General features: G+C 44.1%; 1 protein-coding gene across 7 annotated transcripts in view; it reads right to left on the reverse strand.

Moving 5' to 3' along the window:
* MYO6 (myosin VI) overlaps positions 1-27,054 on the reverse strand; it is an 892,076-nt gene that overhangs the window by 693,675 nt on the left and 171,347 nt on the right. For all 7 annotated transcript variants that reach the window (XM_069235652.1, XM_069235651.1, XM_069235650.1 and 4 more), the window contains exon 3: positions 25,489-25,558. In XM_069235652.1, the coding sequence (XP_069091753.1) occupies positions 25,489-25,558 (70 nt within the window). The remainder of the gene's footprint in view (positions 1-25,488; positions 25,559-27,054) is intronic.

The following is a 27,054-nucleotide window of genomic DNA, read 5'->3' on the forward strand; positions in this document are numbered from 1 at the left end:
TTTAAATAATAATGTATTCCAGATGTGAAAGCATATGTTTACATGGATTTTGGAGCTCAAACACTCGCCTGTGGGGTGTATTATCTACAGACATTCATTGGTTTAGACACACAGGCAAATGTGTTCCTTGTTGTGCTTCTTCACACGTAGAATGACAGAAAGCTAATGTTCTATGCGAAGAACTTTAAGTGATCTACTCCAAATTAAAAGTTACACACAGAATGTCAAAATAGCTATGTGGTCTTAAGTAAGCATTTTATTCAATCTAGAGCTATTAATATTGTTTACAAACTAAAATATAATTTAATAAAGAAAGGACTTCACACCAGCCACCAACATAGTATGAAATCTAGATTGGACAAGAAGTAATAGGTGTTACTCACTCAAGTGATCTTATACTGGTAGTCCAAAGTCCCTATTCCTCCACACACATGGAATGGATCAGGAAGCAGAAATATAGAAGCATTTTATGCCCTACACTAAGCAGCTAAAATATAAGTTGTCTGTGTGCATGTGCAAGCCAACTGCTCCCATCCACCCCACCACAAAGTTGTAAATGTTAAAAGATTCCCAGACAATGGAAGGATAGGAACAAGAGTTATCTGGAGAAATTGGGATTTAATGTCACCAGCATCAGTCACCATGGTGAGTAAATTACTTATGGGCACTGCTTGCCCTTTCCTCCAAAATACAGGAGGATGATAAAATATAGCAACACAGTTAAGGCAAAAACGCTATTGCATCGTTTTGTAAGTGTACACCACTCATACATGTGCCTTCCAAATGATGCAACTGCCTTTTTCTATTTCAATTTCCCATTACACTCAAACTGGCACAAAAAAAAATTCTAAAAGGTGTGTTATTTTTTCTTCCAAGAAAGCAGGTGGGACGAAGCTGCACGGGAGGGCAAGTCTGAAAGCAACATGGGGGGCAAAGCGGGTGGGATAAACAACATAGGACAAGATGGTGCAGAAGCAATATGGGGGGCAGCGGGTGCTGAAGTGACAGGGGCATAGAAGCAACACAGAGGATGTGGATGAGAGGAAGCAACAGGGAAGGCGAGGGTGGGGAGGGCAGCAATATGGAGGGTGCAGGATAAGCAAATGGGTGAGAGGGAGAGTAACGTGGAGCACCAAGAGCAGGGGATAAATGCAAACTGGCGAGAGATCATTAGGAGCAGGGGGGGGGGGCACACAGGCGAGAAAGTAACAGGCGAGAAAGCGACATGAGTGAGAAAGCAAAGCAAGCGGGTGAGCAGCATGGAGGGAACAGGGGAAAAGCACACAGGTGAAAGATAGCAGTGCAGAGAGTGGGAGAAGCATACTAGCGAGATAGCTGGAAACACTTAGACTCTCAGAGTGCTTAAACAAAAAGACAAACCTAACTCCTGAAAAAGCGAGTTGTGTAAGAACAAAATAATGCATCCTTGCTATAGGAAGGGGATAAGCACAAAAAGAGGAAGGAAAGCCCACTAACACTAATGAAGAAGCAAGCAAATGACAGTGACAATGAAGCCAACCAATGGTAAGCAATGGGCAGGTTTCTAGGTCCCCTGTAAGCTAACAATATGACTCTTGACAGTAAGTGTGTGTGTGCTCTCTAGAAGGTGAGATCCAAAAATAAGGCTGGAGCTGCTGCTGCACCAATAGTCTTCTGCGTGTGCGGTGGACACTGATGTGCCGGAAAACAACAGAAGGCAAGGAGCCACTGGATCCACATGAAAATGAAATGAAGGGCAACCCAATAACTCCTTGTCAGCTTTAGTATCAGGACACACTGCAGTAAATGGCCAACAAGGGAGACAGCTGATGAGTCCCATCAGCAAGCTGTCTGCCACTTTATTGTCACAAGATGTGCTTGTTCACAGAAATACAGCTCCATTAAATTGTTGGTTTAAGTACAGATACTGAGTGGTTTAGTAATGTCTGATACTAATACTTCAAGATGATCCATTAATCCACAGCTCAGCGCAGCTCTCCCAGTGGAGTCTGAATTTAAGTAGTGGTCACAAATGTTCCTATGAATAGCTGTCCTGAGGATCGTCTTGCATAAGTATTGCACTAATACACCGCAATGTCAATTGGGATTCCTCTCCTGCTCAGATCATAAACACGATAACAAACTCATTATTGAAATGCTACATTCTATGGACTAACTTGATGATACATTTGTCAAGCTTTTTCTTATAATCTGAATTTGCAATGCTTGTACAAGATGAATGTATGATTTTTGCTGGTTATGTGCCCCATGGAGATGTATTCACTTTCTCCGACTTTTATTATAAAGTCCATCAACTAAATGAATTGCTTTAGTACGTGTACGCATTTTTTCGGTTTTGTTCCGTCTTCATAATTTTTCTTTAAATTGTTTGAAAAGATTGCTTCCAGATGTCTTTTTGGTTATACAGGCACATAATATAAGAATCCGAGTATTTCGTTTTTTAGGTTCAGCACCGAGAACCCACCAAATATCAATGACAACGCGTTCCATCCAGAAACACCAAGGCCGCGCTTTATCAAGTCAGTCAAAGCCTGGCCTTTTAACTATCTAGTGTCTTAGTGTGACAACCAACAGCGGAGGCCTCACGACCCCTCCCAGCTCCGCTATGAGAATGTGAGATAATTGTGGCTCTGGGCAGCAGGGTAGGCACTGCCAGGGTAATTCATTTTAAAGCACGCTGCTTTTGTTATGCAGCCTCGTTAGCGCCTTGTACTCCGAGGTCCACGAGCTACTGAATGCGAATAACGCATTATAGCTGGTGATGCGGACACCAGCACTAAAATATATTAGTCTAACCCCTGATGATTGGTACTTGGCAGGATGGAGATTTAGAGTGTTTCATGACACCATGCTCATCAAAAGTCAGTTTTTTTTTCTTGTGCGGTTATGTATATGGTCAGTGCTTTAAATGAAAATATAAAAGTGTAGGTACTCTCTATTTAGGGTACCTGTTTGCTCCTGAGAAGTGCTGGTACTCATCCACTGTAAGTATTGCAACAGTGCTGAAAAGTGCAGGTACTCTCCCCTTCAAATGAAAGAAGTACAGGTACTCAGTACCGGACAGTACCTGCCCATTTAAAGCTCTGTGTTTAGTACCACTATGAACAGCTAACGTTACTCAACATTACTCAAGCTCAGTGCTTACGGAGCAACTTCCCCGAGCGCACATGGTCTCATGACCTCAGAGAAATTTTAACACATGGGCCACACAACCTAACTGCAAAGTTCAGCCCAAAATAGCAGTGCCTCACACACATTGGTTGCATGCCAGCCCTCCCACACACACGTTTGACATGCACACCTTATCCACATTAAACATCTGCCATGTAAGCAGGTGTGTGGACAGTGATGTTGCACCCTCAAAGTAAACATGCTAGAATTCAGGAGTCCAGAAGTTGAATGAGCAATAAAGATGCCTTCAAATGTTGTTTTTATCTTGTCACATTTGCTATGTGTTCAAAGACAGCGATCACATGTCAGATTATGTCTTCTGACAAATCGCTGCTTATGTTTTATAACATGAAGATTGGTGTTTACTTAGAGAATTTTGTAAAGTTAACTATGTGACAATATTGCTGGCGTACAGAGACTGTGAAAGGATGTCAGTTTTTTTTCTAACACACAACATATAATTTCCGCACACTATTGTGTGTTATGTAGTCGCATCAGTAAAGCTGCATGCCAGTGAAAATTTCTTTGCTATTTCAATGGAAAATGTGCTGCCTGTAAATGACAGTGAGCTACCACACCATGCTTCAGTGACATATTTGTGACAGTGTGCTCTTGAATGCACCACTGGCTAAATACCACACTCTTACCACTTTCCTGCTGAACTGGAGTGGCTCATCGGCAATACTTGTCGCTCATGTGATGGTTGGATTTTTCACAATCCCTATAACTTCAGTGAACACTGATGGCAGCACCCTCACTCTAAAAAGTGTTCCCAGATCACTGAAATGTATTACCCTTGTAGATTTGTGCAAAGTAAACAGAGTAGTTTCATATACAGAACTATGATTCATAACCACACCTGCAGGCCTTCACATATATATTAAAAGCACAACCCTTCATTTGAGTCAAACAGTGCATCAACTTTATAATACTTGTAGCAGTGAACCAGACTGTTTAGAAAATGCTGCAACTACTATGCATTAGTATTATCCAATAAGGTTGTTACCTTACAGAGACCAGCAAGTCAATTTTGAGCAGCATTTTAGGAATTTCAACCAATATGGAAAGATGCCTAAGATCCAATTTTCAGTAATCATTATCCAAATGATAAAAGAAATATTCACAGTATATTGATAAACTATCAAAGCAGAAAAAACGTAATCTTCCACTAGCCTCTGCTCACATAATTTATTATAATGGCTACTCTAACATTAGTTACACAGAACAAAAAAATGGATGCAGCGCTTGAATTAACTCTACCCATGGGGTAACTACTCTGGGCATCATTTCAATCCATTGTTTTTTTTTTAGCAATTCTATGTCTTTACAGTTATGGACCGTGCAAATCACTCTTGCGGCACAAGGAACATTCCAAATCAGACTACCTGATCAGGACTTCCCATGATCAGTAACGCTGGCTAACCCAGACCAGATTCAGCCTTGTTGGGCCTCATCATTAAGGAGCAACTGAAGTCATTATATCACAGGGAAGCTTGGGGCTTATCCATCAGAGAATGTGACTGATGAATTAATCTCAGCCACATGTAATTACTCTGGGACCCAAATAAAACAATCTTTTTTAGCTTATCTCTGCCATTACACACAGGAAAAACACATTTGCAATTCAGTCTTAGTCACGCCCCATAAAAAATATTCGCTATCAAACTGTCAGGTCACTACTCGCAAAATGAAATCTTTCAAACGCACCCCCAAAACTATTCTGGCCAGTTAACAAGGACTGAACACTGCCAAGGTCTCCCAAATGTCTTTCTTGATGGGCCAAGGAAAGGGAGACTCCTCTCAAGTAGCCCTGCACTAAATATACCTGCATTACTCATCACTGGTTGGCCACCTCGTCGCTGTCATGTCTTTTATTTTCATTGGTTAAGAGCAGTGTTGTCATTGTGCCAATCTTGCTCCAGACGGCATTGGGAGGATTTGGTTCAGCAAACACAGACTTTTTTGGGTAAATCAGTTTTGTGTGTGCTGTATTCTTGCAATTGCGCTTCTTTTAAACAACGAGTGGATTCTTTCTCGAAGAAGTTGGTTGATGGCTCTAGAAAGCGAAAGTCACCAGACAAGTATACGAAAAAAGGCAGACCCATAAGGCGGTTAGTCCTATGACGGAAGCAAGTCACCTTGGGGCATGCCTGCCCTAACTGTTGAAAAACACCTGCTGTTCTTTGAAAGTGGAAGTTTCACTGTCTTTCCAGAAGCAGCAGATTCCTTACATGATATCACTATGAGTGAGGTAAGCACATGTGATTTATTTGTCATATTTTCACAAAAGGATTCAAGAACCATACCTACAATTGATGCCGCAGTATAAATCAGTAAACCTTCTGCATCACTTGTATGTAAGTGTCAAACTAGCACAACATTAGTGAAGGAAATCGAAAATAAGGGAACAGTTTTTTTTGGAGTGCTCTGGTGTACATTGACTGACGACAGTCAGATGGGAACAAAGGTGGTTAAGCGAATAGTACGGGAACTGAATCAATTGGATTTATATATGCTTCTCTTAGCAAAAATATGGGATATGTTGTAGCAGTGTTCACTAGTACTTTTATTAGAGAGAAGATTGTAGTTTCAAAAGTGTTGTTATACATCGCCACTTCTACAGGCGACTGATCAGGGTTGCTGTAAGGACACATTTGTGGGGTACTTTACTGGTGTCCTCTGCTTAGCAGTTCTTGCTCCCTTTCCGGGGACTAGCCACATTCTGCATAACCCTTGTGGTGTACCTGCCACAGTGGACACCACATACAATGCTAGCTCAGTTATGCTGCTCCGGTGTTGGCTGGTTGCCGCTCTCCAGGTATCTCTGGTTTGCGGGCCAAAAGCTGCCTCCTCCTCTCTTGGCCCACGCTGCAGGGCCAGCTGGAAAACTCTGGGTCAGACTTAGTTTATATGGCCGCCCCTCACCCCACGCATTGCCTACACCAGACCTCCTTCCAGCACCATCTACAATGTAAGTGTGATCTGTGACACTGCACACAGTAGCCCTGTCTTCTGCAGGGTATGCATCATAGCATTACATAACCTCTTGCAGCTGTGATAATCAAATAAAGTATATGCTCGTGAATTGCTTTAGGAATTTAAGCAGACATTTTTACATAGTTACTGTTCATTCTGAAAATGTTTCTATCATTTGTTTCTTCTTAGTTGAAACTCCAGCTGCTGGCCTGCCATGTTATCAGTTGTTGAGAAAATATTGTATCCTATTGTACTGTTTTGCACTGCAGCACATGTATAGTGCTTACTATCCCATGTGGGCTGCTGAAGCGCTCTTACTCACATGGATAGAAAGCTAAATTTTGCTGGATATTTGTGAGTATTTTGGAATTATACTTTTTAGGTCTCAACTACCAAACAGCTTTTAGCTGTCTTTAGGGGAAAATCCTATTGTGAACGGCACTAAAACAGTGGGCTTAGATCTCGTCCATTGCCTGCTGTTGGTTTACTTATTTGTCACTCTCCTTTTTGCCTCTTATTTGCTGGGTTGCCTTCCTCCCTTACAAACAAACAAAAACTCAGTGGCTTTGTACTCGCAATATAAGGGCAAGACCTACTGGCTTTTCCAATGCTTGTTTTAGTTTTTGGTAAGCTATTATAATGGAGAAAGAACCTATCATAATGTATTCACAACTAAATAACAACTAAAAAACCCATCAAAGAAAACAGCTGCAGAAAACAACAAAAGAAATCAGGGGCATAAAGACTTTACAGTGGACAAGCGACACAACCACACCATGGCACCTGTTGCAAAGGGTTAGATTAAGGTGGGGGGTTGGAGTCTCCTAGGTCCATAAGACAACGCTTGCAATGTTGGCACTTATCAGGTAGTGCCCTCATTCTAAGCTTTCTGAGCAGACTTTAAAGTACTTTAATCCTAATATAAACCAAAATTCAGTTTGAAGTGTGCTCTTTTCTGTTGTTCATCTTCGAATGCATGTAATTTTCCCATTTTATTTATCATTACCTAAATAACTCTGTCAGAATCTTTTTAATTCACATAGGTCTTCACGCAGGGTTTTTTTCTATCACCTTCGTGAAAAAATATATGGGACAACAGCTAACCTGAATATGATAGAAAAATGAGAAGAGTTTCATTTTAAGCCCCAACCACACCGAATGGTTGCTCCGCAGCCTCTCCCAGGCAGTGAAGTTACTAACGCTGAATCCTCCAATGATGACAGTGATATGATGCTGTAAAGAGTCAAAACATCCTCCTTACTGTTCAACATTAATGGGAGTTGAGCTCCGACTAACTATAGGACTAACATCCCGCAAATGCTGTGAAAAGGGGCACACCACAAACCTAATCATAGCTGGGGTGTGGGGGAAGAATCACCTGGCTCAAAGGCAAGCAACAAGGTTAAAAAGACATGTAACACAAAAAATGTCCACTCCTTTGGCTTTGAAAGAGTGCTGTACAGTAGGCCATTTCCACTGCCCTTCACTACTAGCATGCGGAGAAATACGAAATTATGCAGGAAATCTATGTCAGAAAATATAACCTAAACTATTATTATCCAACTGTTTTGCTGACAGATTGATGAAATACTACTAAAGCAGACACCCTGCCACAATTAACAGGCGCTCACTACAAACTAAAACGTATTAAATTTGACAGATATTGTATCCTGACTGATGAATTAAAACTAGTCCAAGCTTCAGCTATTACAATGGTTGAGTATCGCTCATCCAAATGTAAATTTCCCTGCTACCCGAACAGCTCCACCAAAAAGCAATCATGCATCAAGACTGATCTCTGACATCAAGACGACTGACCACGACTCCTCTATTAGCCAGACTGAAATGGCTCTCTCTACAAAGCAGTGTACATTCAGGAGGCCAACGATTATTGTGTTTAAAGCACTGAGATTTAGGACACATAGCTACCCGAGGAAACAGATTAAATTAACAGGTAGCTGGAAGCACCTTTAGAGCACAAATAATTTCCACCCATTAAAAAAACGAGGGAGAAAATGTCCACTTAATTTTACTTGTTCACTGGAGTCCTAAAAATCTGGAACAATGTATCCCTTGAGATTAGGCCAGACTCAATCTTTAACTCTCTTAACATACGGCTGAAAAGTTACCTACTTCTAAACTTTTATACAGACACTAAACTACACAAAGTATACTGTGTATTTATTATACGAATATTTAAAGTACATATATTTGATTTGTTTGTAGGACACATCTCGTTATTGTAAAAACATTTCCTCTAATTTCTCCACGTTTTTGCTGCCTTATGCTGCTCATGTATCCCTCCTATGTTTCTTGATGTACAGATGCTTACCCTATACCCTCACATCATTTGTAAAGCGCTCCAAAATCCCTTCGGATAATGTCCTCGCTTGATTTGTAGAAAAATAAATGAATAAACAGAAAATTGCCTTGAGGGCACCCTTCTGATGCAACGCAATGCAATTAACTACACAGCATGTCCATATTGCGAGGGACACTGTGTGTAATTATCTGTCGAGTATAGCTGAGAGTAGTGGATAAACACACATCTGTTGTTCCCCTTCCATCCCCAATAACAATCATTTGCAGCTCCCCCTGGACTGCAGTGCGAAAGCAGATTTCAATTACATACTGTGGTAAATAGATACACCACATACATTTTACTTTCGATGCACAGTGGTTTTCCACAAAACAAAGCTACAGAATTTAAATGTGAAAGCTGAACAATGAGTGTAGACTTTCAAATACGAAGCTCGTAATATACTGCTGAGAAGAAGGGGAACAGTATCACATATTGACAACTCAATGTTATTGATCTGTAATTGCTGGGTATGCAAAATGAAGTAAACAGCAGTTCAGAAAAGATGAATTAACCATCTGGCAGTAAAAGCACAACGCAAACAAAACTCATCTCCGTAGTTCAGTACCCCGTTCTCTATGTACATTATCACTCGTTTTTTAGCAGTGCAAAGTTTCCTATTTCTGCAGTCTCTCCCCTGCGCTTAGCTCTCTCACCAGTTTATCAGTAACAACTCGCACAAGGGACCATGTTGCTAACTCCCTCATGTCAGTATCCTCTTCTACAGAGTCGGCACACAATTTCCAGCAGTTGTAGTCCGTTACTCTCATATTTTAGACACTCTCCTGTGACAGTCCACCCTCCCAGGCCACTGCTCTCCAGCTGTCATTTTAGCAACTCCACTCGTTCTTGCATATCTGTAGTTCAAAGGCAATTTCTTCCTATTCAAAGCCATCACCAGAACCTACTCACGTTACCACCTCATCGTCCAGCATTATCCAGTGCCCCATTCACTCCTCAAGTCACGTCTAGAAAGCTACCTCTTCCCATTCTATGAAAGGGAAGAAGGAAAAGGAGCATATACCCGTCTTCTCCCCCATAACAAACTGTTCTGTTTTTGTGCCCTCAACGTCTTCTGTCAGGTACTGTGAAGGGCTGCCTGGGCGCCCTTTGGAGTTCTTCTTCAGACACTTTGTCAGTAGGGGTGGACTTCGTGGACGCTGCTTGATGTGTATTTATTGCGGCTGCTTTGGTGCTAAGAGTTTCTGTTTTTTTTTTTTTTTTTACAAGCAGCTACTTTTCTGGTTGGTCCAGCGTGCTTCGGCGCTCCCAGTTGCACTGGCCCATGGGCTTTCTTGTAGGCTGCGTGGGTGCCTCCAGGGCTGCATGGGTGCCTTGTTTCCCTGTGGGGGTGGGTGTCCTGTGCATCTGCACAGTGTCCCCTGGTGTGCCATAGCCGGTGCCTGTTTTGCTCTGTCCTTCAGGGTGTGAAGACAGAGACTTCTAGCGGCACGGCATGGCTGTGCCAGTTGGGCCGTGCTGACACAGGGCTCCTGTCGTGCATTAGCTGTTGTCTGAATGGTGCTAGGGTTCAGGTCCCCCCCACTGGTGCCAAAGTCTCAGTAGGTCTGCTTTATAAAATACATGTTGCACAGGGGACCTTACATGGTGGGCTCCTGGGCTTGGTGGTGGGGCCCCCTTTGCCAGGGTCATGTTTGTGCTTGCCTGCTTGGAGCAGCGTGCCATGGTTGGTCTGGCTTGGTGCTTTCCATTGTGGTTTGGCCGTGTGGTCACGCTTTTGGTCTGCCTTCCCTGGTGGCTGGGATCGGGGTGAGGGCTGATTACAGCCTTCCCCACCCCATGTCTCTTTTTCACCGCCCTAGGATGTCTTTTTCGACTGCCAGGGGGTCCTTCTTTTTTCCCCAGGCTTTCTTTGTGGTCCTCCGGGATCCTCAGTTGCATTTTATTCCAGGTCATTCTGTCTCTTTTTTCTGTTCCTCACACTGCCGGCATGGGGAAACATGCTTAGAATAATCGCCATCTTTCTCCTGACTAGCCACCTAATGGGGTGCATGACGGTGGGATTCGCCATCACAGGCCCTCGTTTCTAGACACCCAACTCCAGGACATGGTTCGTCAGCTGTCGGACGCTTATAATTTGCAGCAGGGGAAGTCTTACCCTATTTCTCCTGCATCTTCTTCTAGTCCTGCCTGTTTCTTCCCCTTCTTCGTTGTCCTCCTGGTTGTCTCCTGATTATGATGAGGATGATCTGGGGTTTCCAGCTGGTGCCTCTGCTAACTGGAAGTATATTCTGAAGGAGTATTTGGTACCGGTGGTCTCTTATTTGTCATTCAATTTCCAGCTCCCTGTGGATTTGAGCCAGCCTTGTCCTAGTGGGGAATGGTTCAGTCAGTTTCAGCGTCCTTCCATTCCCAAGCTTCCTGTTATCCCTGCTGTTCAATTCTTGCTGCAACATGAATGGAGGGATCCCAACAGTCTCTGTTCCTCGCTTTATGGGCTGCCTTTATCCTTTGCCCCAAGGGGAGACTTCCGTTCTTCAAGTTCTTACTTTGGATCCTTTGATTTCTAACCTTAGAGGGAAATCTTCTTTACTTTGACAGATCCCGTTGATAAAAAGGTTGAGGCTGCTCTCAAGAGATCTCATGCTGGACTAAGTCTCTCCTTACATTCTGAAATCTATGGGGTCTATACTTCCCAGTCCCTAGTCAAGGATTTTCAGTCAGTCTCATCTGCTATTCATAATGGTGAGGACTTTTCTGATATTCTATCCCGTATGGCGGTTCAGGCAAAGTTTCTTTCCGATATTGCCTTTGACTCTCTTTGGGCTTCTGCAATTGCCACTGCTGGTTCGGTTTCTGCTTGGCATCATCTTCATCTCAGGGGCTGGAGGGTTTATTCATCTCAGAAGAATTGCCTGTTGAGCATGCCCTTTGGAGGTTCTGCACTCTTTGGGAATAAACTGGAGGAGGTCCTCAGGAAGTACTTCAAAAGTCAGAAACATGTTCAACTTTCCTGTCAAAAGCCTGAAATCTGGGATGGTGGTAGATGACATGCCACCCTAATTCCCAGCCTGTCCGCTTCTGGTTCCAGCATAGGAGTCCTCCTTTAGAGGGTGCCTCTCGTCAGTCTGGTGGTAAGGGGGATCAGAAACATCCTTCCTGACTAGGTCGCCACCTCAGTTCCTCTCCTTGGAGAGCACCTAGGTAATTTCTTTCCTGTGTGGGCTGCTTCCATCACAGACGCCTGGGTTCTTCAGGTGGTTTCCCTGGGTGTTTGTCTAGACATTTCTCCAGAATTTCTGAATCCTCACTTCCTGCAGATGGCATGGCCTCTGGATCCATGAAAAGGTTGGCCCTAGCCTATGGTACCACCTCCCTGGTCCTGAAACGTGTCCTCCTTGTGGTTGCTCCTCGGGAGAGGGGGTGCGGTTGCTATTCCTGTGTCTTCATGGTCAGGAAAGTCACGGGGGATTTTTGCCTGATCATTGACTTGCAGTTTCTGAACCACTTTGTCCCAACCCTGCATTTTCGGATGTCCACTTTGCGTCAGGTGATTCCGTTAGTCTCTCCGGGGGATTTCCGGACAAATATCAATCTTGAGGACACCTATCTCCATGTTCCGGTGGTTTTCCCTCTCAGAAGTTCCTGAGGTTTGTGTTGGGCTCCCAACATTGGCAGTTCCTGGTGCTTCCCTTTGGGTGCAAGTCCTTCCCCAGGATTTTCACCAAGGTTCTGGTCACAACGGTGGGTCTCCTTCATTCCAGAGATGTCTTGGTCCACCAGTATTCAGAAGACCTTCTGATCCATGCGCCCTCTCTGGACAGATCTCTGGCAGATACAGACTACTCAGAGTCCCTTTTGGAGAGTTTCAGATTCCTGATCCATCCCTCCAAGTCCATCCTGACTCCCTCTCAGCAAATGGAGTATACTTGTGCCTTTTGCAATTCGGAGCACGGGATGGTGTTCCTTTCTGCCTCCCGGTGTGCCCAGCTCCATCAGTCTCTTCAGCAGGTTCAGGACGCTTTTGCGAGGGAATGGCTGCATCTTCAGGGTCTGATGGTAAGATGGGGCTTGTTTTCCGGTGTTTCTTACCCTTCCTTGCCACTGTCTTGCTCGTTCCTTTTGTTAGATTCTATGGTGCTACTTTGTTTTCTTCTTTAATTCAGGCGGCGACTTTAGATGCCGTGCCCTGGGCACTCCTTCAATTGGGTCCGGCGGTGCACCATATCCTGCTTAACTGGACTCCAGCCACCGGCAACTACGAGGGTCTTATTCCTGTTTCCGCTTCAGTTCGCCAGGATATCCTCTAGTGGCTGCATCCTCCTTCTGTGGAACATGGTTTTTCTCTTCAGTCTCTGACTCCTTTGGTCCTCACTACAGATGTCAGCAGTGTGGGCTGGGGGAGTGGTTTGGGGGGGATCTCACTGCTCAGGGCTTCTGGTCTGTGGAGGAGGCTTCAATGTCTTCTAATTGGAGGAAGCTAAAGGGGGTCTGGAATGCTTTCCAGGTCTTTGCCTCCCCTCTTCGGGTTTACTTGGTGGTGGTCCGGGTGGACAACCGAGTGGCTATGTCGTACATCAATTGTCAGTTCAGCACTGGGTCCTTCTCCCTCAATCTCCTTGCCCGCCTCATCCTGTCCTGGGCAGAGTTACATCTCCTTGGGTTGCAGGCCATTCACATTCAGGGGGTGCTGAATCGTCAGCCGGATCTTTTGAGTTGGATGTTCCTGTCCTCCCTGGAGTTTGTTCTGGCTCCTTCGGTGTTTTGCCAGATTTGCAGTCAATGGGGTGTTCCAACAGTGGTTCTCTTTGCTACCCCCTTTAAATGCCGTGCTTCCCCCCTTCTTCACCTGGTTCCTCACTTGGGGTGTGCTGGGGACTGATGCCCTTACCAGTCCTTGGCCTCTGGGACTTCTTTACGTCCTTCCCCCAGTTGCCCTGATCCAGCGTTTCCTGTCTTGCCTGCTCTGGGAGGTGGGGGAGGTGGTTGTAGTCCTTCCTTTTTGGCCTCAGAGACCTTGGTTCCCTCTTCTTTGTCTCCTAGCAGTGGGGCTGGAGTTGTGTCTTCCTCTGATGCCCTCCCCTCTGCCTGTCACTCTCCTAACTCGGCGGACTCAGGCATTTTTGCGTCTCACGGACTGGAGGTTGAGACGGAGGGCCTCATGAAGTAGGGTCTTTTTTTGCAGGTTTCCCGCTCCCTCCAGTCTTCTCGATGGGGATCCGCTAAGAAGGCTTATGCACATCATTGGGGTTCCTTTGATGTTTGGTGCAGGGCCCGGTCTTTGTCTCTTGTATCTGCCCCTTCCTCTGCAGTTTTTCTGTTTCTTCAGGAGGGTTTTTATAAGGGTCTCTCCGTGGCTACTCTGAAACTTCAGTGGTGCCCTATTAAAACGTTTTGGGCTCCATGGGATGATTTACCTTCTTTTTCAGGCGTGGCCTCTAGTTGTTCAGGGGTTCCTGACTTCTTCGTCCTTCTTTGCAGGTACCCTTTTACCTCATGGGACCTTCCTGTGGTGCTTTCCCATTTGAAGTCCCCACTGTATGAGTCCCTGGAATTCCTGACTTTGAAGTGTTTTTTTTCTGGTACCATTACCACTGCCAGACGTTTGGGAGAACTTAACTTGGTTTGCCACCCTCCTAACCTGTGCATTTTGTGCCTGGGTCGTCCTTTCCTTGGATACTAAGTTCCTCCGTAAGGTGAATTATTCCTTTCATCATGAGCAGGAAATTATTCTCCCTTTCCTGCCTCTGGAGGCCTTGGTCTCTGACCTTTGTGTTTCTCTTGCATTTAAGATCTATTTAGCGAGGTCTTCCGGGTTTCGTCTCTCTGACCACCTTTTTGTCAGCTTTTGGCCTGTGCCTTCTTCTTCCACCTTGTCCCATTGAATTAAGTCAGTTATCTTTTGGCTTACCAGGCCCTGGGCCAGGTGTTTCTGGGTGGGATTACGGCCCATTCCACATGAGGTATGGCTGCTTCCTGGGCTGAATGGTGTGGGGTTCCCTTCCAAGATATTTGTAAGGCTGCCACCTGGTCCTCTCCTTCCACTTTCATTACCCATTACAGGTTGCACGTTGCTCAGGGTTCAGAATTGTCCTTTTGTTCCCAGCTCCTGGTCGCTGCTGCTTTCTCCTCCTTAGGCGGCTCTTTGGGTATGGACTGTTCATGTCACTCGCTTGTGGTGTGTTGTGTTCTGTTTTTTTGTGCCTCATTTAATTTTCTCATTAAATCTTTTGTGTGGCTACTGAAAGTAGTCTTGCTTAGGCATTCCTCCATTCGTTCGGAATGGGACAAGGAAGGACGATGAGGAGGTAATGCTCAGATTACTTACCGGTAATCTTTATTACTCTGATTCTTCCTTCCTTGTCCCATTTTGTATGTCCCTCCCTCCCTGTTCTTTCATGAACCGCTGTTGTGGTGCTTGGTGATTCACAGGTAGTTGTGGGGGAGAGGAGGGGCTAAATGCTCCTTGTCCTACTTCCCTTTCAAACAAAGGGAAGAAGTATCTTTCTAGATGTGATGTGAGGAGTGAATAGGGCATTTCACTCCATTCATTCGGAATGGGACGAAGAAGGAAGAATCAGAGAAATTAAGATTATCAGTAAGTAATCCGAGCATTAATCATAACTCCTTTCCCCAAATGCAGTATTACCTCCCCTTGACCAACACTGAAACTCTTCCCAATATCAGTCTCATCTACCTAGCATATATTGCTCTGAAGTTTCTTTATGTTAATACTGATATTCTTCTCCAGATATTTTATTGCCCATACCAAGGACTCGATCCTTCATCTCCAAATTAACAATCCTTTGCCAATATTTGACTAGTCAAACTCTTCACTTCTTCATATCTGTGTCATTCCATTCCAGCTATTTTTAATCCTTCCACTAGCCCCACACCACTACCACCTTCTCAGTGGTATGTAATGCATACTTCAAGTCCTGCTCACCTTAAAACACATATAACTCCATTTGATTACCCAGAGCTCTCTATAAGAGGGATTTCCCCTTCATTTACTCAACTATCTATTTAAACTATTAACATTCTAAAGTTGAAGCACTTAGCAATTTACTCTGTACCCAATGTCCTTTGTCTGCAGTCTAAGGGCCCTGTCTTTAGCTGGATCACAAGCAAAGTGCAGAACAGTTGATGCATTTGTATGATTGTGGCGGGGTCTTTTTCCCGAGTCGAGGGGATATTGGAAGAAGGTGACAGACGCGGCACTTAAGGGTGTAGTATGTTTATTTTCTTGCTCGTTTGGGATTATAGCACTAACTTTTCCGCCAAACTGTTATATTCCAAGTCCAAAACTAATATAAAATCCCTTTTCTTTTCAGGGTTCCTTGGTGTCCCCGGGACGGCCTGGTCCGGTTCGGAGGGAGAGGCCTTGTTCACCCGGTTCTCATGGTCCAGGATTTCCCAAAAACAAAGAAGGAGAAAGGAACAGGTAAGTGGGGAAAATTATTTATACACGGTTAATTGGGGTTAGTAAGGAGTGGAAGGAGGGGGGTGGGGGGGTGGTTCTGTGGAGGTGGAGGAATCTGGGGTTTACTTTTCTCTTGTGACTTCTCTTCGTTGTGCCCTTTCTGTGACCTCCTTACACTTTTGTTCACTGGCCTGGGTACGGAGGGTGTGGTTATTCTTCATTTAACGGTGTTCCTGTTCAAATGGGCTCCCCTTCTTTACACGACCTCAGCCCTCCCTTCTTAGCCCCCTTAAACCCAGCCAACCACCCAGAACCCCAGCCCCAGCCCCGGTACGCTCGTACCTGACTTGGCCACGCCCCTCCAGGGACGTGGCCGGCTTGTAGGGGATCTCCCGACTTCGCCTCGGCAGGGGCGGGAGGCGCCCAAGGGTTTTCGCTCTCCGTCCGTTGTTCCTCGTCTACGGCGGGGTTTCCCTTCTCTCTGGGTGGTCTGTGGCGTTCGTCTCTCCGGCTCTCCTTGACGTCGGCGTCGGCGTCGGCGTCTCTCTCTGGGTCGCGCGGCCTTTTCTTTTGTCGGCTGTTCTTGTTGGACGTCAGGAATCCCTCGGGTGCCCCCGGGGTATCCGCCGGCGGTCGTTCGCTCCGACGGGGAACCGGCGTCCGGAGGCGCCCGGTTACAATGATGCTTCATCCCCACGATGCTGCATCAAAGCACATTAGCGGACTAGTAGCATGGGAGCATGCTTAGTTGTAAAAGAGTAGTTAATTCAATTATATCTATGTGTGAATATTGCTGTCGTCAAGCATAAGTGACCAGAATGGTTCGCTTATTTTAGCAGCGATCTCTTCTCTTAGACATGTGATGGAACAAAGAGGTCAGAGACAAAGAGTACATCACATGCACTTTAGATCAATTTGTTTTTTATTCTGCCCCATTTCATCTATTCAGTCAAATCCAAAGTTTAACTCCAAACTTTAATCAGCTCAGAGTGCATTTTCCTTTCAATTGGGTACAGTTCTAAAGCAACCAGATGCAGGGGAAGCTTCCACTCTATGTTTGTGTTGTTCTCACCCAACTTCTCTCCAACAACACAAAGCATAGGATCCTAGGTAGGGCTCTTTAGACAGACCATCATCTCTGTACATGCTATGCAACCCTGCCTTTTGGCCACTTCCTTATTTAGGTCATCAATGTTACAGGCTGACCATTAGAAATGATTGGGTCTAGAATCCATGCTACAAGAGGTGCTTTCCTCTCTTTTCTCTAGGACATCAAACCAGACAGTTGCACAAAGCTTCATGAATATTTTCAAAGAGTGAGGAAAACTATGGAGCAACAGAAGGACATGCAGTGAGAAGGGGACACAGCAACAGTGGCAACTACTAAACCCCATGAAGCACCCTACTTATTTAGTGTCTATATGTATCCATGTGGGTGCCCTCACGCATATCAAAGCACTCACATGCACATTTCACATATATTCAGAGGGAAAGAGTGGTGCAGCCATGGCGTACTACACAATTTCTTAGGAGAGCCAATAGGCAGCTATTGTAGAACAGGTAAAAAGGTCTATACCCAAGTACTGCAAACCATTAGCATTGCTATGACCTAGTAATGGAGACAGAAGCCCCCCCAGGTTAAAAGGAGAATTATTTTGGGTGTACCAGTCACCAACATAGTCTAGCATCCTGCTGGCATACATGTAAAAATCATTTGGAGAACTTGTCTTGAGACTCATGACGTTGGTATTTTACAAAAGAAAAATTACTAGGTCTGGCAGGACGATATAATGAGAAACAGGTTGATCCTAAAGCCTGCCTTCCCCAATTCAGACTGACCTAAGAAATCCCTCTTGCCTGATAAAGTAAAATTTCAATAAAATCTACCATTATTTCTTTGGACCATCGCCATCCTTTGCTCAAAGATGAAGAGTAATGCTTGTAAGCAAAGAGATCACTGCAGCAACCCTGGTTGATCTCCTTCCTTCATCATTAGGCATCGCAAAAGTTTATAAACACTGATGACAGTGCAAACAGGTAGCCAAAAAATCTCTTCAATGCACAAATTATGGCATAAAACATTTAATAAATCATCACCCGGTTCTATCCTTTGGGTAGGAAACAATAGTTGATGAAAGCCAGTGGATGATCTTTGCCCATGTCAATCCGTTGTGTGAAAATCTCACTGACACCCTTCTTCCAGGCACGCACCTGAACTTGAAGAGTATAGCATGGCCTGTCAACATCCACAGTCCATTAGGCTGCTTTTTGGAAGGGAAGTTAGTCAGTGACGCACCCTTGGTCCCATTTTTCTCCACAAATCTGGAACCACACCAAGAAATACTAGAATGGGACTTGCGTCAGTTTGGAGAACTTCCAAGACCAAAATAAAATATTCTTTGGCATTTGGAGGCACACTTTGATTGTTAGCTTTATCCTCCACAGTGCTTGCAAAACATTCTCCAGGCTGTAAAGTTGTTTTTTCCAGGAAGTCCTTCCAGCTAGTGTCCATCTAAGAAGCTGACACAGAAGTTCTTCAACCAAGCAAAGATGCCAATCACAAATCTTTGAAAGGTTACAGGGAAATCTCCAATCCACACGGTGGTCTTCAAATAGTCACTAGTCAGATCAAAAGTGTGGCACTTATCAGCACCTACTGTGTCAATGATCAGGTGGGTATCTTCCTACAGATCATCACTGAGACCACAGTAGGCCATGCAAACCTGAAGTGCAGTGCATAGTACCTTGCTTAGGCACCAATATCACCCGGTCACTCAGGGACTATGAGACTTCTTGACCACCTTGAGGTCCAGCATCTTAGTCACCTCTACTTTGTGTTGCAGTTCTGGATCGCACCCGGCATACCATAAAAGTACAGCTCCACAGAAAGACTGTCACCAGTGCTGATAATGTGTATGCACCCCAGACCTACACCAGAAGTGAGTAAAAACAGGCCTAAGAATTGTCTCAAGAAAGACATGTACTCCTCTTGCTAAATAGGTATTGCACCAGGAGAGATTTACTCTCTTCACTAAGAATTCCCTGTGACCTTTACACTGTTCGTCTGGGAAAGGCACTCTGTCTTTGTCATCCTTTTCTTTGGCTATTTAAATTGCTGATATTGCAAGATGGTAGTATGGCCCTAGCCTGTTGACAAGTGAGGTTCATAGCCAGCACCCAGGTCAATATAGCAACTGAGTTCACTGATTTATTTCAGAATACTGAAGGGTAAGAGTTATTTGCCCATAAGAGACTTATGATAAACAGGTTTATTATTAGAGCATCATATTCTTCCTGGTACCCTTTCCAAATCACCTTTGGATTGTGCCCTTCCTTAAGGTGTCAGTTGCATGCTGTAAGGGTGCATTTCACCTTGAATATCAGATGTATTAGCCTGCGCTTCAAGTCAAGCACATCATCATCATCAACCACATCAAAAGAGGGAGATCTCAAGTCCAGTTCCTAACTCTCCTAACCAAAGTGGGAGAGCTGTAGAAGACGTGTGGTACAGAATCTCAAATAAGCTACAGTCCACGCAATCGTGTGAAACTCATTGAGTGGCAAAAAGTAAGCTTGGCAAGGGATTATCCCACATCCTCCTCAATGACTGCTTCAAAGCACCCATCATACACTTGAGGACTTTGTTAAACTTCTCAATCACCCTTTTTTGTTTAGTGTCATTTACATTATGACTGCATCGCTGCATCTGGTGCCAAAAGCATATTTATCGATAGCTGTTCTTTGCAATTGCTCAGGAGTATTAGAAGGTTTAGTAAATCAAAACATGCAGAAGTAGCAAGTATGACCTTGGATGATCCCATGGGGATGTTATACATATCATGATAAAGTCTTCACTAATTGTGCTCTGACATTCGTAACCTCAATGTTTGACTTCCTACTGTCTTCAATTTACACTTTCATAAACCTTGAAAAACAACTAAAGGAGGGCAGCTATCTAAATAACTAATCATATATTGCCTTACGCTCAAGATTCAGGAATTTTTACAAAATCAGATGTAATGCCTCAAAACATGTTTTTATCTGCAGATAGTAGTGTGTTACAAATTGCCGACTTGACTGAATAATTACAAGTGCTAAGGTTGTTCAAAATGTAACACTTGCCACAGATGACAGTCCCCTTTTGTTATTTCACCAGTCATATCAATATACTCCAAGGAAGGGAAACACCAGAGTCATGTGGCATTTTGTGTTTTGTCTAGCAACCTACAGAAATTCTATAACCCATCTTTATACAAAGAAAATGTTGGACTTGGGAGGTATATGCATAATATCTTAAGGACTACAACTTACCACGCACTGCTATTAGGTTAGATAGTTTTACCATAAAACATGGCCACCAAACAGTGCCCCCATCGCTATTAAGTCCTGGCACTGCACATCTCATGGTTTTCTGGGTACAAATCGTGATCTCCTTCATGCCCTGATCTGAGTGGCGTTATGAGCACAGAATCAGGATTATGTTACTTACGCTGTAAGCATGCATTTAGTGCTGTAGATTCACATGCTTTGCATACCCCTGCCATCTAGTGTAGGGTCTGGATGTGAGCAAGTTGTTTTTCTTCAAGGAAGTATTATGAGTCACAAGTTAAAGTGACTCCTCCTCTTGGTGATAATGCGCATGGGCATCAACTACATTGTTTTCCTACAGGCGGATGAGAATGGAGTGTGAGTAAGTATCAGTGAAGAGATGTCAATGCTTATGAAATAGTAAAAAGGAACTGCAATGTCTGAGGAGGAGGGTGGGTGAACGTGAATCTATAGCACTACAGGCCAAGAAGAGATGCTTACAGGGTCAGTAACATAATCCATTTGAGGCTTGTGTGGCTGCAGATACACATGCTTTACAAAGACTGTAGTGCAGTGCCCTCCAAAAGCAGTGGCTAAGCTGTGAATGCTGCAGTGTTTTGAAAAAGTGTACATAGCACTGCCTCACCTACATTAGCTTGTTGGCATGCTAGGCCATCCACACAACAATGTTTAGTGAATGTGTGAGGTGTAGACTAGGAAGCTGCCTTATATGTGTCAGCTATTGGGATATTACCCAGGAATGTCATAGGAGACCCTATTTTATAAGTAGTGTGCGCAATAAGGGCGTAGGTTATGTCTTTTTAGCTTTGACATAACATGACTGAATACATTTAATTATCCTACTAGAAATGCCAGATTTAGATATTGGTTTTCCTTTGTGAGGGGGGGGAAGCAACAGAGTTCTTTGGTTTTACGAAAATCTTTGGTTCTGTCAATGTAATACATTAGAACTCTTTTAATATCTAGTGTATGAAGAGCTTTTTCCACAACCGAGTCTGGTTTAGGAAAGAAAACAGGTAACTCAACTGATTGGTTATAGTGGTAAGGGGATACCACCTTTGGAAGGAGTTTTGGATTGGTGAAAAGGACCACCCTATCCCTGTGTAGTTGGAAGAAGAGTTCTTCTAAGGTTGGTGCCTGGAGCTCACTGACACACCTAGGTGAAGTAATGGCAATCATAAAGGTGACCTTCCAAGAAAGAAATTGGAAGGGACAATTATGTAATGGTTCAGATAGTGGACCCATAAGTCTGGTGAGAACAATATTGAGATTCCATACGGGTACAGGTGGAATTCTGGGTGGAATTACTCTTTTAAGGACTTCCATAAAGGCCGTAATAATTGGGTCTTTGAACAAAGTTAAGTGTTGCCTGTTTTGTAGCTAGGCATGCCACTGCAGCTAGATGTAAGCATATTAAAGTATAGGCAAGACCAGAGAGCTATAAATGAAGAAAAAAGCGAACAGTGTTTTGCACAGTTGCATTAAATAGATCAATGTGCCTATTATGGCAGTAAAAGGCAAATCTTTTCCATTTAGCTGCATAACATGGTCTAGTTGTAGGCCTACAAGCTTTTTTAAGAATGGTCATACATTCAGGTGAGAGATTTAGGTAACCAAACTCTATGAACTCAGGGGCCAAATCGCAAGGTTGAGTTCCCTTGGAATTATGTGCCCGGTTTCTCCATGGTTCTGAGTGAAAAGGTCTGGGTTGAGGTGAAGCTTCTTGTGGGGAACTACACAGAGTTTGAGTAGTGTGGTGAACCATGGTTGAGGAAGTGGGAGTTACTAGAATGAGGGTGAGAGACATTTACCTAAGCCTCTGAAACAGACATGGAAGAAGAGGGAGAAGCAGAAAAGTGTAGGCAAATATCCCTGACCCATTCATCCATAGAGCACTGCCCTTGGATAGTGGGTGTGGGAACCTAGAGGGAAAGTTTGGACATTTTGTGTGTCTGGGGTTGCAAAAAGATCTATCTGTGGAAACCCCCACTTGTGGAAGTATTGGAGGAGGCCTCGGGTAGAGTTTCCACTAGTGGACTTGTTGCCGCATCCTGCTGAGGTCAGCAAAGTTGTTGTCCGTTCCTGGGAGATGTTCTGCTAACAGTTGGATGTTGTGATTTATTGTCCAACACCAAATGGTCTGAGATAGGTAGGATAACTATAGAGAGTGAGCCCTCCCATGTTTCTTTACATAGTACATGACTGTCATATTGTCCGTACAGACTAAGACAACCTTGTCTATCAGGTGAGGTAGAAATGCTTTCAATGCTAGGGGAACAGCTTGTTTCCGGTCCAGGGAGGACCTGGCCTGGCAGTTCGGGCTGGACTGTTCCCATGGGGAACATGGTCAAGACTGATTTGCATATGGCTGGGTCCAAACTGGGGTGGCATGGTGGGCAAAAGAATTGATGGATTAAACCCAGATCTGTGACTGGGGGTAAATGTTTGATTTGGTATACATTCTACCCATCATTTGTGTTTGTTTAATATGACAAAGAGGCATCAGAAGATGCTGCTTTTGAAACTGCCCTGCATGAAGAGCAGCGAAAGGAGCCACAGAGAGTGGGGTTTTGGACGGAACCCATGGATTTAGCAACCTCTGTGTCTTTCTTCTTCTTTTCTAACGCTTGGTCAACTTGTGAACCTAACAGGTGTTCCTTGTCAAATGGGACGTTTAAGAGTCTGAACTTCTTGCTTGAATCCAGATGTACGCAGTCCAGCATGTCTGTGCAGCAACTCACTAGTATTAATACCCCTGGCAGCTGTATCCTAATGGAGTTATTTGAAATGAGTTTGCCCTCCTGTACTATTTCCAGCCCCCTTTTTATGTTTCTCTGGGAGGTATTGGAGGAGTTCCTCCATTTTGCCCCAGCGGGTGCGATCATACCTGGCTAATAGAACCTATATATTTGCATGCATTTGGATGTGAATAGGTAGCGAAAATGCATGCTCGTGCAGGGTTTGATCGGTGTGGCGCAACATACCTTTTAAAATAGGGAAGTATTGGGTAGCCCTTTGTGTACTGGATAGGGTTTCAAAGAGGAAATCCTCTTCTTTAGGCTCTTTATGAAGTGGAGCCTGCTGGTAGGCTGCAGCCCTGCTGATGAGTTCCTGATACGAGGTGGTGTAATCAGGAGATAATGGTTTGGCAGGGTACAGGTCTGGATCAGTGTCCTCTGGGGGGGGATCAATGCTGCAGACTGTGGTGCATAACAAGAATCATTCGCCCCTACGTCTGCCTGTGAAGGAATAGGGGGATCCCTGTAGAGTAATATCTAGGGGATCACCCTGAGAATGAGGTGGAAAGGGGATGGTAGGTGGAATGAAGGGGATAGGCGGTAAAATGAAGGGTGGAGGAGGAGGTGGGGGTGGTGGTGGTGAAGTCGGTGGAGGAAGATGCAAGGGACTAGTAACCTTGTCTGTCTTCCTCTTTTTAAGAGGTACCAGCAAGTCTACTGCTTCTCCAAAGGAAAGTTGGCAGTTTGATGGAGGTGGCACCACAGTCTTGGCTAAGATACGGCCAGTCTGAGGCTGTATGTGCAGCTGTTTTGGCGTGGATCCAGCCATTTCAGCATTGTCTGGGGGATCGGGTAGGGAGTTTTTGTTATTGGTCTAGAAATTTTAAGTCCCGAAAGTGGTTACGGTGCCGAAGTGGTCATAACAGAAGATGAAGAGTGTTAGCTCGGTGAGGAAGCCAATGGCTTTGGTCATGCTTTTGGTGTCAAGCCTAAGGGTGGGGCATCTGTAGCAGATGTTAGGTGCCTTCTAAGGCATGTTGGCAGTGGGAGCCATATGTTCAGTTGGAATCAGCTGTCTTCTGGGTGGCAGGACAGGGATGATAGTGCTCACAATACGCTGACCAGGTGGAAGGTCCTTCATCTGGAGGTCCATCTCTAAGTCAGAGTCGGAGCCGGAGTCTTCTACAGAAAAAAACTTTTCTTCCGCTACAGAGACCTCGTGGAGTTCCTCCTCCTTGACATCCTGTTGACCGAGGATGTTGGGTGTTTCATCAACCTCCCTTCACTGCACCTCCCTGCGACATGCCCTTTGATCCCATAAGGTCTTCTTCAACCGAAACAATCAGCAGGTCTCAGAGTCTTCTACCCTGTGATTGGGAGACAAGCACAGGTTGCAAACCTGATCAAGGTCAGTCTGCGGGTACTTAGCACGGCACCTAGGCAGAGGAAGAATGGAATCCATTTCATCAGCAAGTCATTCAAAGGTGAAGCAGAGGAGATAGTATGATAGAGCCTGACGGCCACGGTTGGAGCACATCAATCCGACGGGCAATAGTTTCCCAGATTTTAGAAATTCCAGGATTTGAATGAGTTCGATAACAATACCGACGAGGGCACAGGTGGATTACGAACCGAAAGGAGTCTGAAACAGTCTGGAACCAGAGCACAGTAATGCACGTCCAAAGCCGAAGGAGGAAAGAAAACAATCTAACAATGAAGTCAACGGCCATGCGCGTTATCATCAAGACAAGGAGTCACTTTACCTTGTAACTCGAAAGACTTCGTAGAAGAAAAACAACTTGCACACATCCGGACCCGGCACTAGATTGAAGGAGTATGCAAAGCATGTGTATCTACAGCTGTACATGCCTCAAACATATTTATCCACAACAATGTTTGACAGTGCAGACCTTTAGGTAGACCTTTCCTATCACCTAGCATTTCTCTCTTCGCCCACCCTGCACAACCTATTGCAAATTAACAAAACAGTTGCAAAGAAGTAACATCCTGACAAATCTGATCAATGCCATAGCCAATGCTTTCACTTGACTATGGGGAAGCACTGCCTGCCCAACCCCAGCATTCTGTGTTCATCTGTGGCAAATAAGATGGAGCCACAGCAACAGTCCTTAATTTGCTGAAAGGCTGTCTGCAATTACGAGGAAGTTTGACACTCAACATCCGATCCATGCTAACTTTATTTCAAGGCAATAAACTTTGACTAGTTTAGATGCTTCCATAATTTCAAATGCTGCATTATTTCTGAGTATCTGGTTGACCTAGCTATAAAGCTCTAAGTTATCGATGTGAGTCAAATACCAATTTTACCTCAAAGAGCTCTTTTTAGCAAGCTGCTTAACCGTCTGCTAATTTTGCAGTCAAAACAGCACACTTTCTCAATGTTTTTTTTGTGGAAATCGACAGCATGTACTAGCTGTGAAAGGTGTTAAATTCAAAGATATCCTCTTTCTATACACCTTAAATATGCCAGGATGACTTTGTTTGAAAACATTAAACGATTTCTCACTTACAATTGTCTTCAACATGCTTCGTTGTGTCTTCCTCTGCAGGGAATACTTGCTTGACTGAAGCAAAAAAAGTCTGTCAAAAAATAACACGAGAATATCAGTTTATAACAAGCTAAATATGAAATCACAGGAGTAGACAGCAAAACGAATCTGCACATATGCTCGATATCAGATGATGAAAGGAGTGCCTTCCTCAATTAAAACCACCAGTTTCATATGAAAGCAAGACACAAAGGGCGCCTGAGTTGTTGTTTAGATCAATAAGTGGATTGACCCCTTGATTGACCATTTTCTATCTTGAAAATGTAACTATGTACTCCTAGCCACCGATTTCTCTTCATTACTTACAATTGAGTCCTGAAATGTATCTGATTTTCATATTTTTTTAATTAGAAAAACACTAACTGTGTGAGCACCTTTCTCGTTTGGAGCTCAACACCATGGTGTAGGTGACATGCTATGTGAGCAATTGTGATTTACAAGTGGTCAGTATCAGACAATTCCATTATGACTGCCACTTTTTGCAGTGTACAAAACATGGGAACTTCTTTGCTACCAGTGGCGCAAACAGCTAACTCAGACACAAAAGATCTGTAAACTTGCTGCTACAGCAGCACCTCTATGTGTAGAGAGAGTCTGTAGAGAAGGAGCTGCTATTCTAGGACTGGTCTACATGACAACCAAACTATTATAGAGGTGTGGTCCACTCACTGTGCGAGAAGCTAAAACATGACCATGGTAAGGATTATGTCACTCGTCTGAGATCCACAGGAGTACAGAGAGGCAAGATTAGAGAGGGAAGGAAAGAAAATGCTTGAATAGTGGTGGGAGAGCTATCATGGTAGCTGAAGGGTGTCTGAGAAAATGCTGTGGTTTAGCAATAACAAATGAGGTAAAAGTGGCCTATGGGAATATATTGACAGGGCGGAAAAGGGAGAAGCTGTAGGAAGCTCTGGTGGATATGGATTAGAAGTGTGGTAAAAGTGTGAATGAGGTTTGACATAGCAGAATGGTGTGTGCGCTGATGGTTGTAAGCAAATGCTTCAGGGCCAGAGTCTGGTGACCTTGCAGACACTGGTTTATTAAACTTAGATTGCACTGCTAGCAGCACCGTAGTACTCTGTGATGTATTTAGGAGCATGTTGACCAGTTTAAGCAGTAAGGATGGCCTGGGAGGCCATCTGAGGTGTGGCAGGGACATGTCTAACTTTAAGAAGCCATCCTTCCTCACTTTGCCTCGGTGGTCTAGTTGTAATCAAATTTAGGTTACATATATATATGTTTGGTTAATTCTAAATGTTACAAAAAGAAAGAAAATATTAACACACATGAATTATACAACATGTTTGCCTTATTTTAGGGATAGGTTAAAAATTAAATTAAAATACAAAATAAGATAACCAATGAATGACCTTCCCCAATGTTAAGGGTCACAAGAGTAACATATCAGCTATTTTTTTTCTAATCAGACCTTGCTTCCAAAATTGTTGTTTTAATTCTTATTGTTTGGACCAAGAAATTTGCCAGGAGAGCCACTGCTGAGAGTATCCAAGAGAAATAAAGATGAAG

Source organism: Pleurodeles waltl, chromosome 5 (genome assembly GCF_031143425.1).
Source record: "Pleurodeles waltl isolate 20211129_DDA chromosome 5, aPleWal1.hap1.20221129, whole genome shotgun sequence".
NCBI lineage: Eukaryota > Metazoa > Chordata > Amphibia > Caudata > Salamandridae > Pleurodeles > Pleurodeles waltl.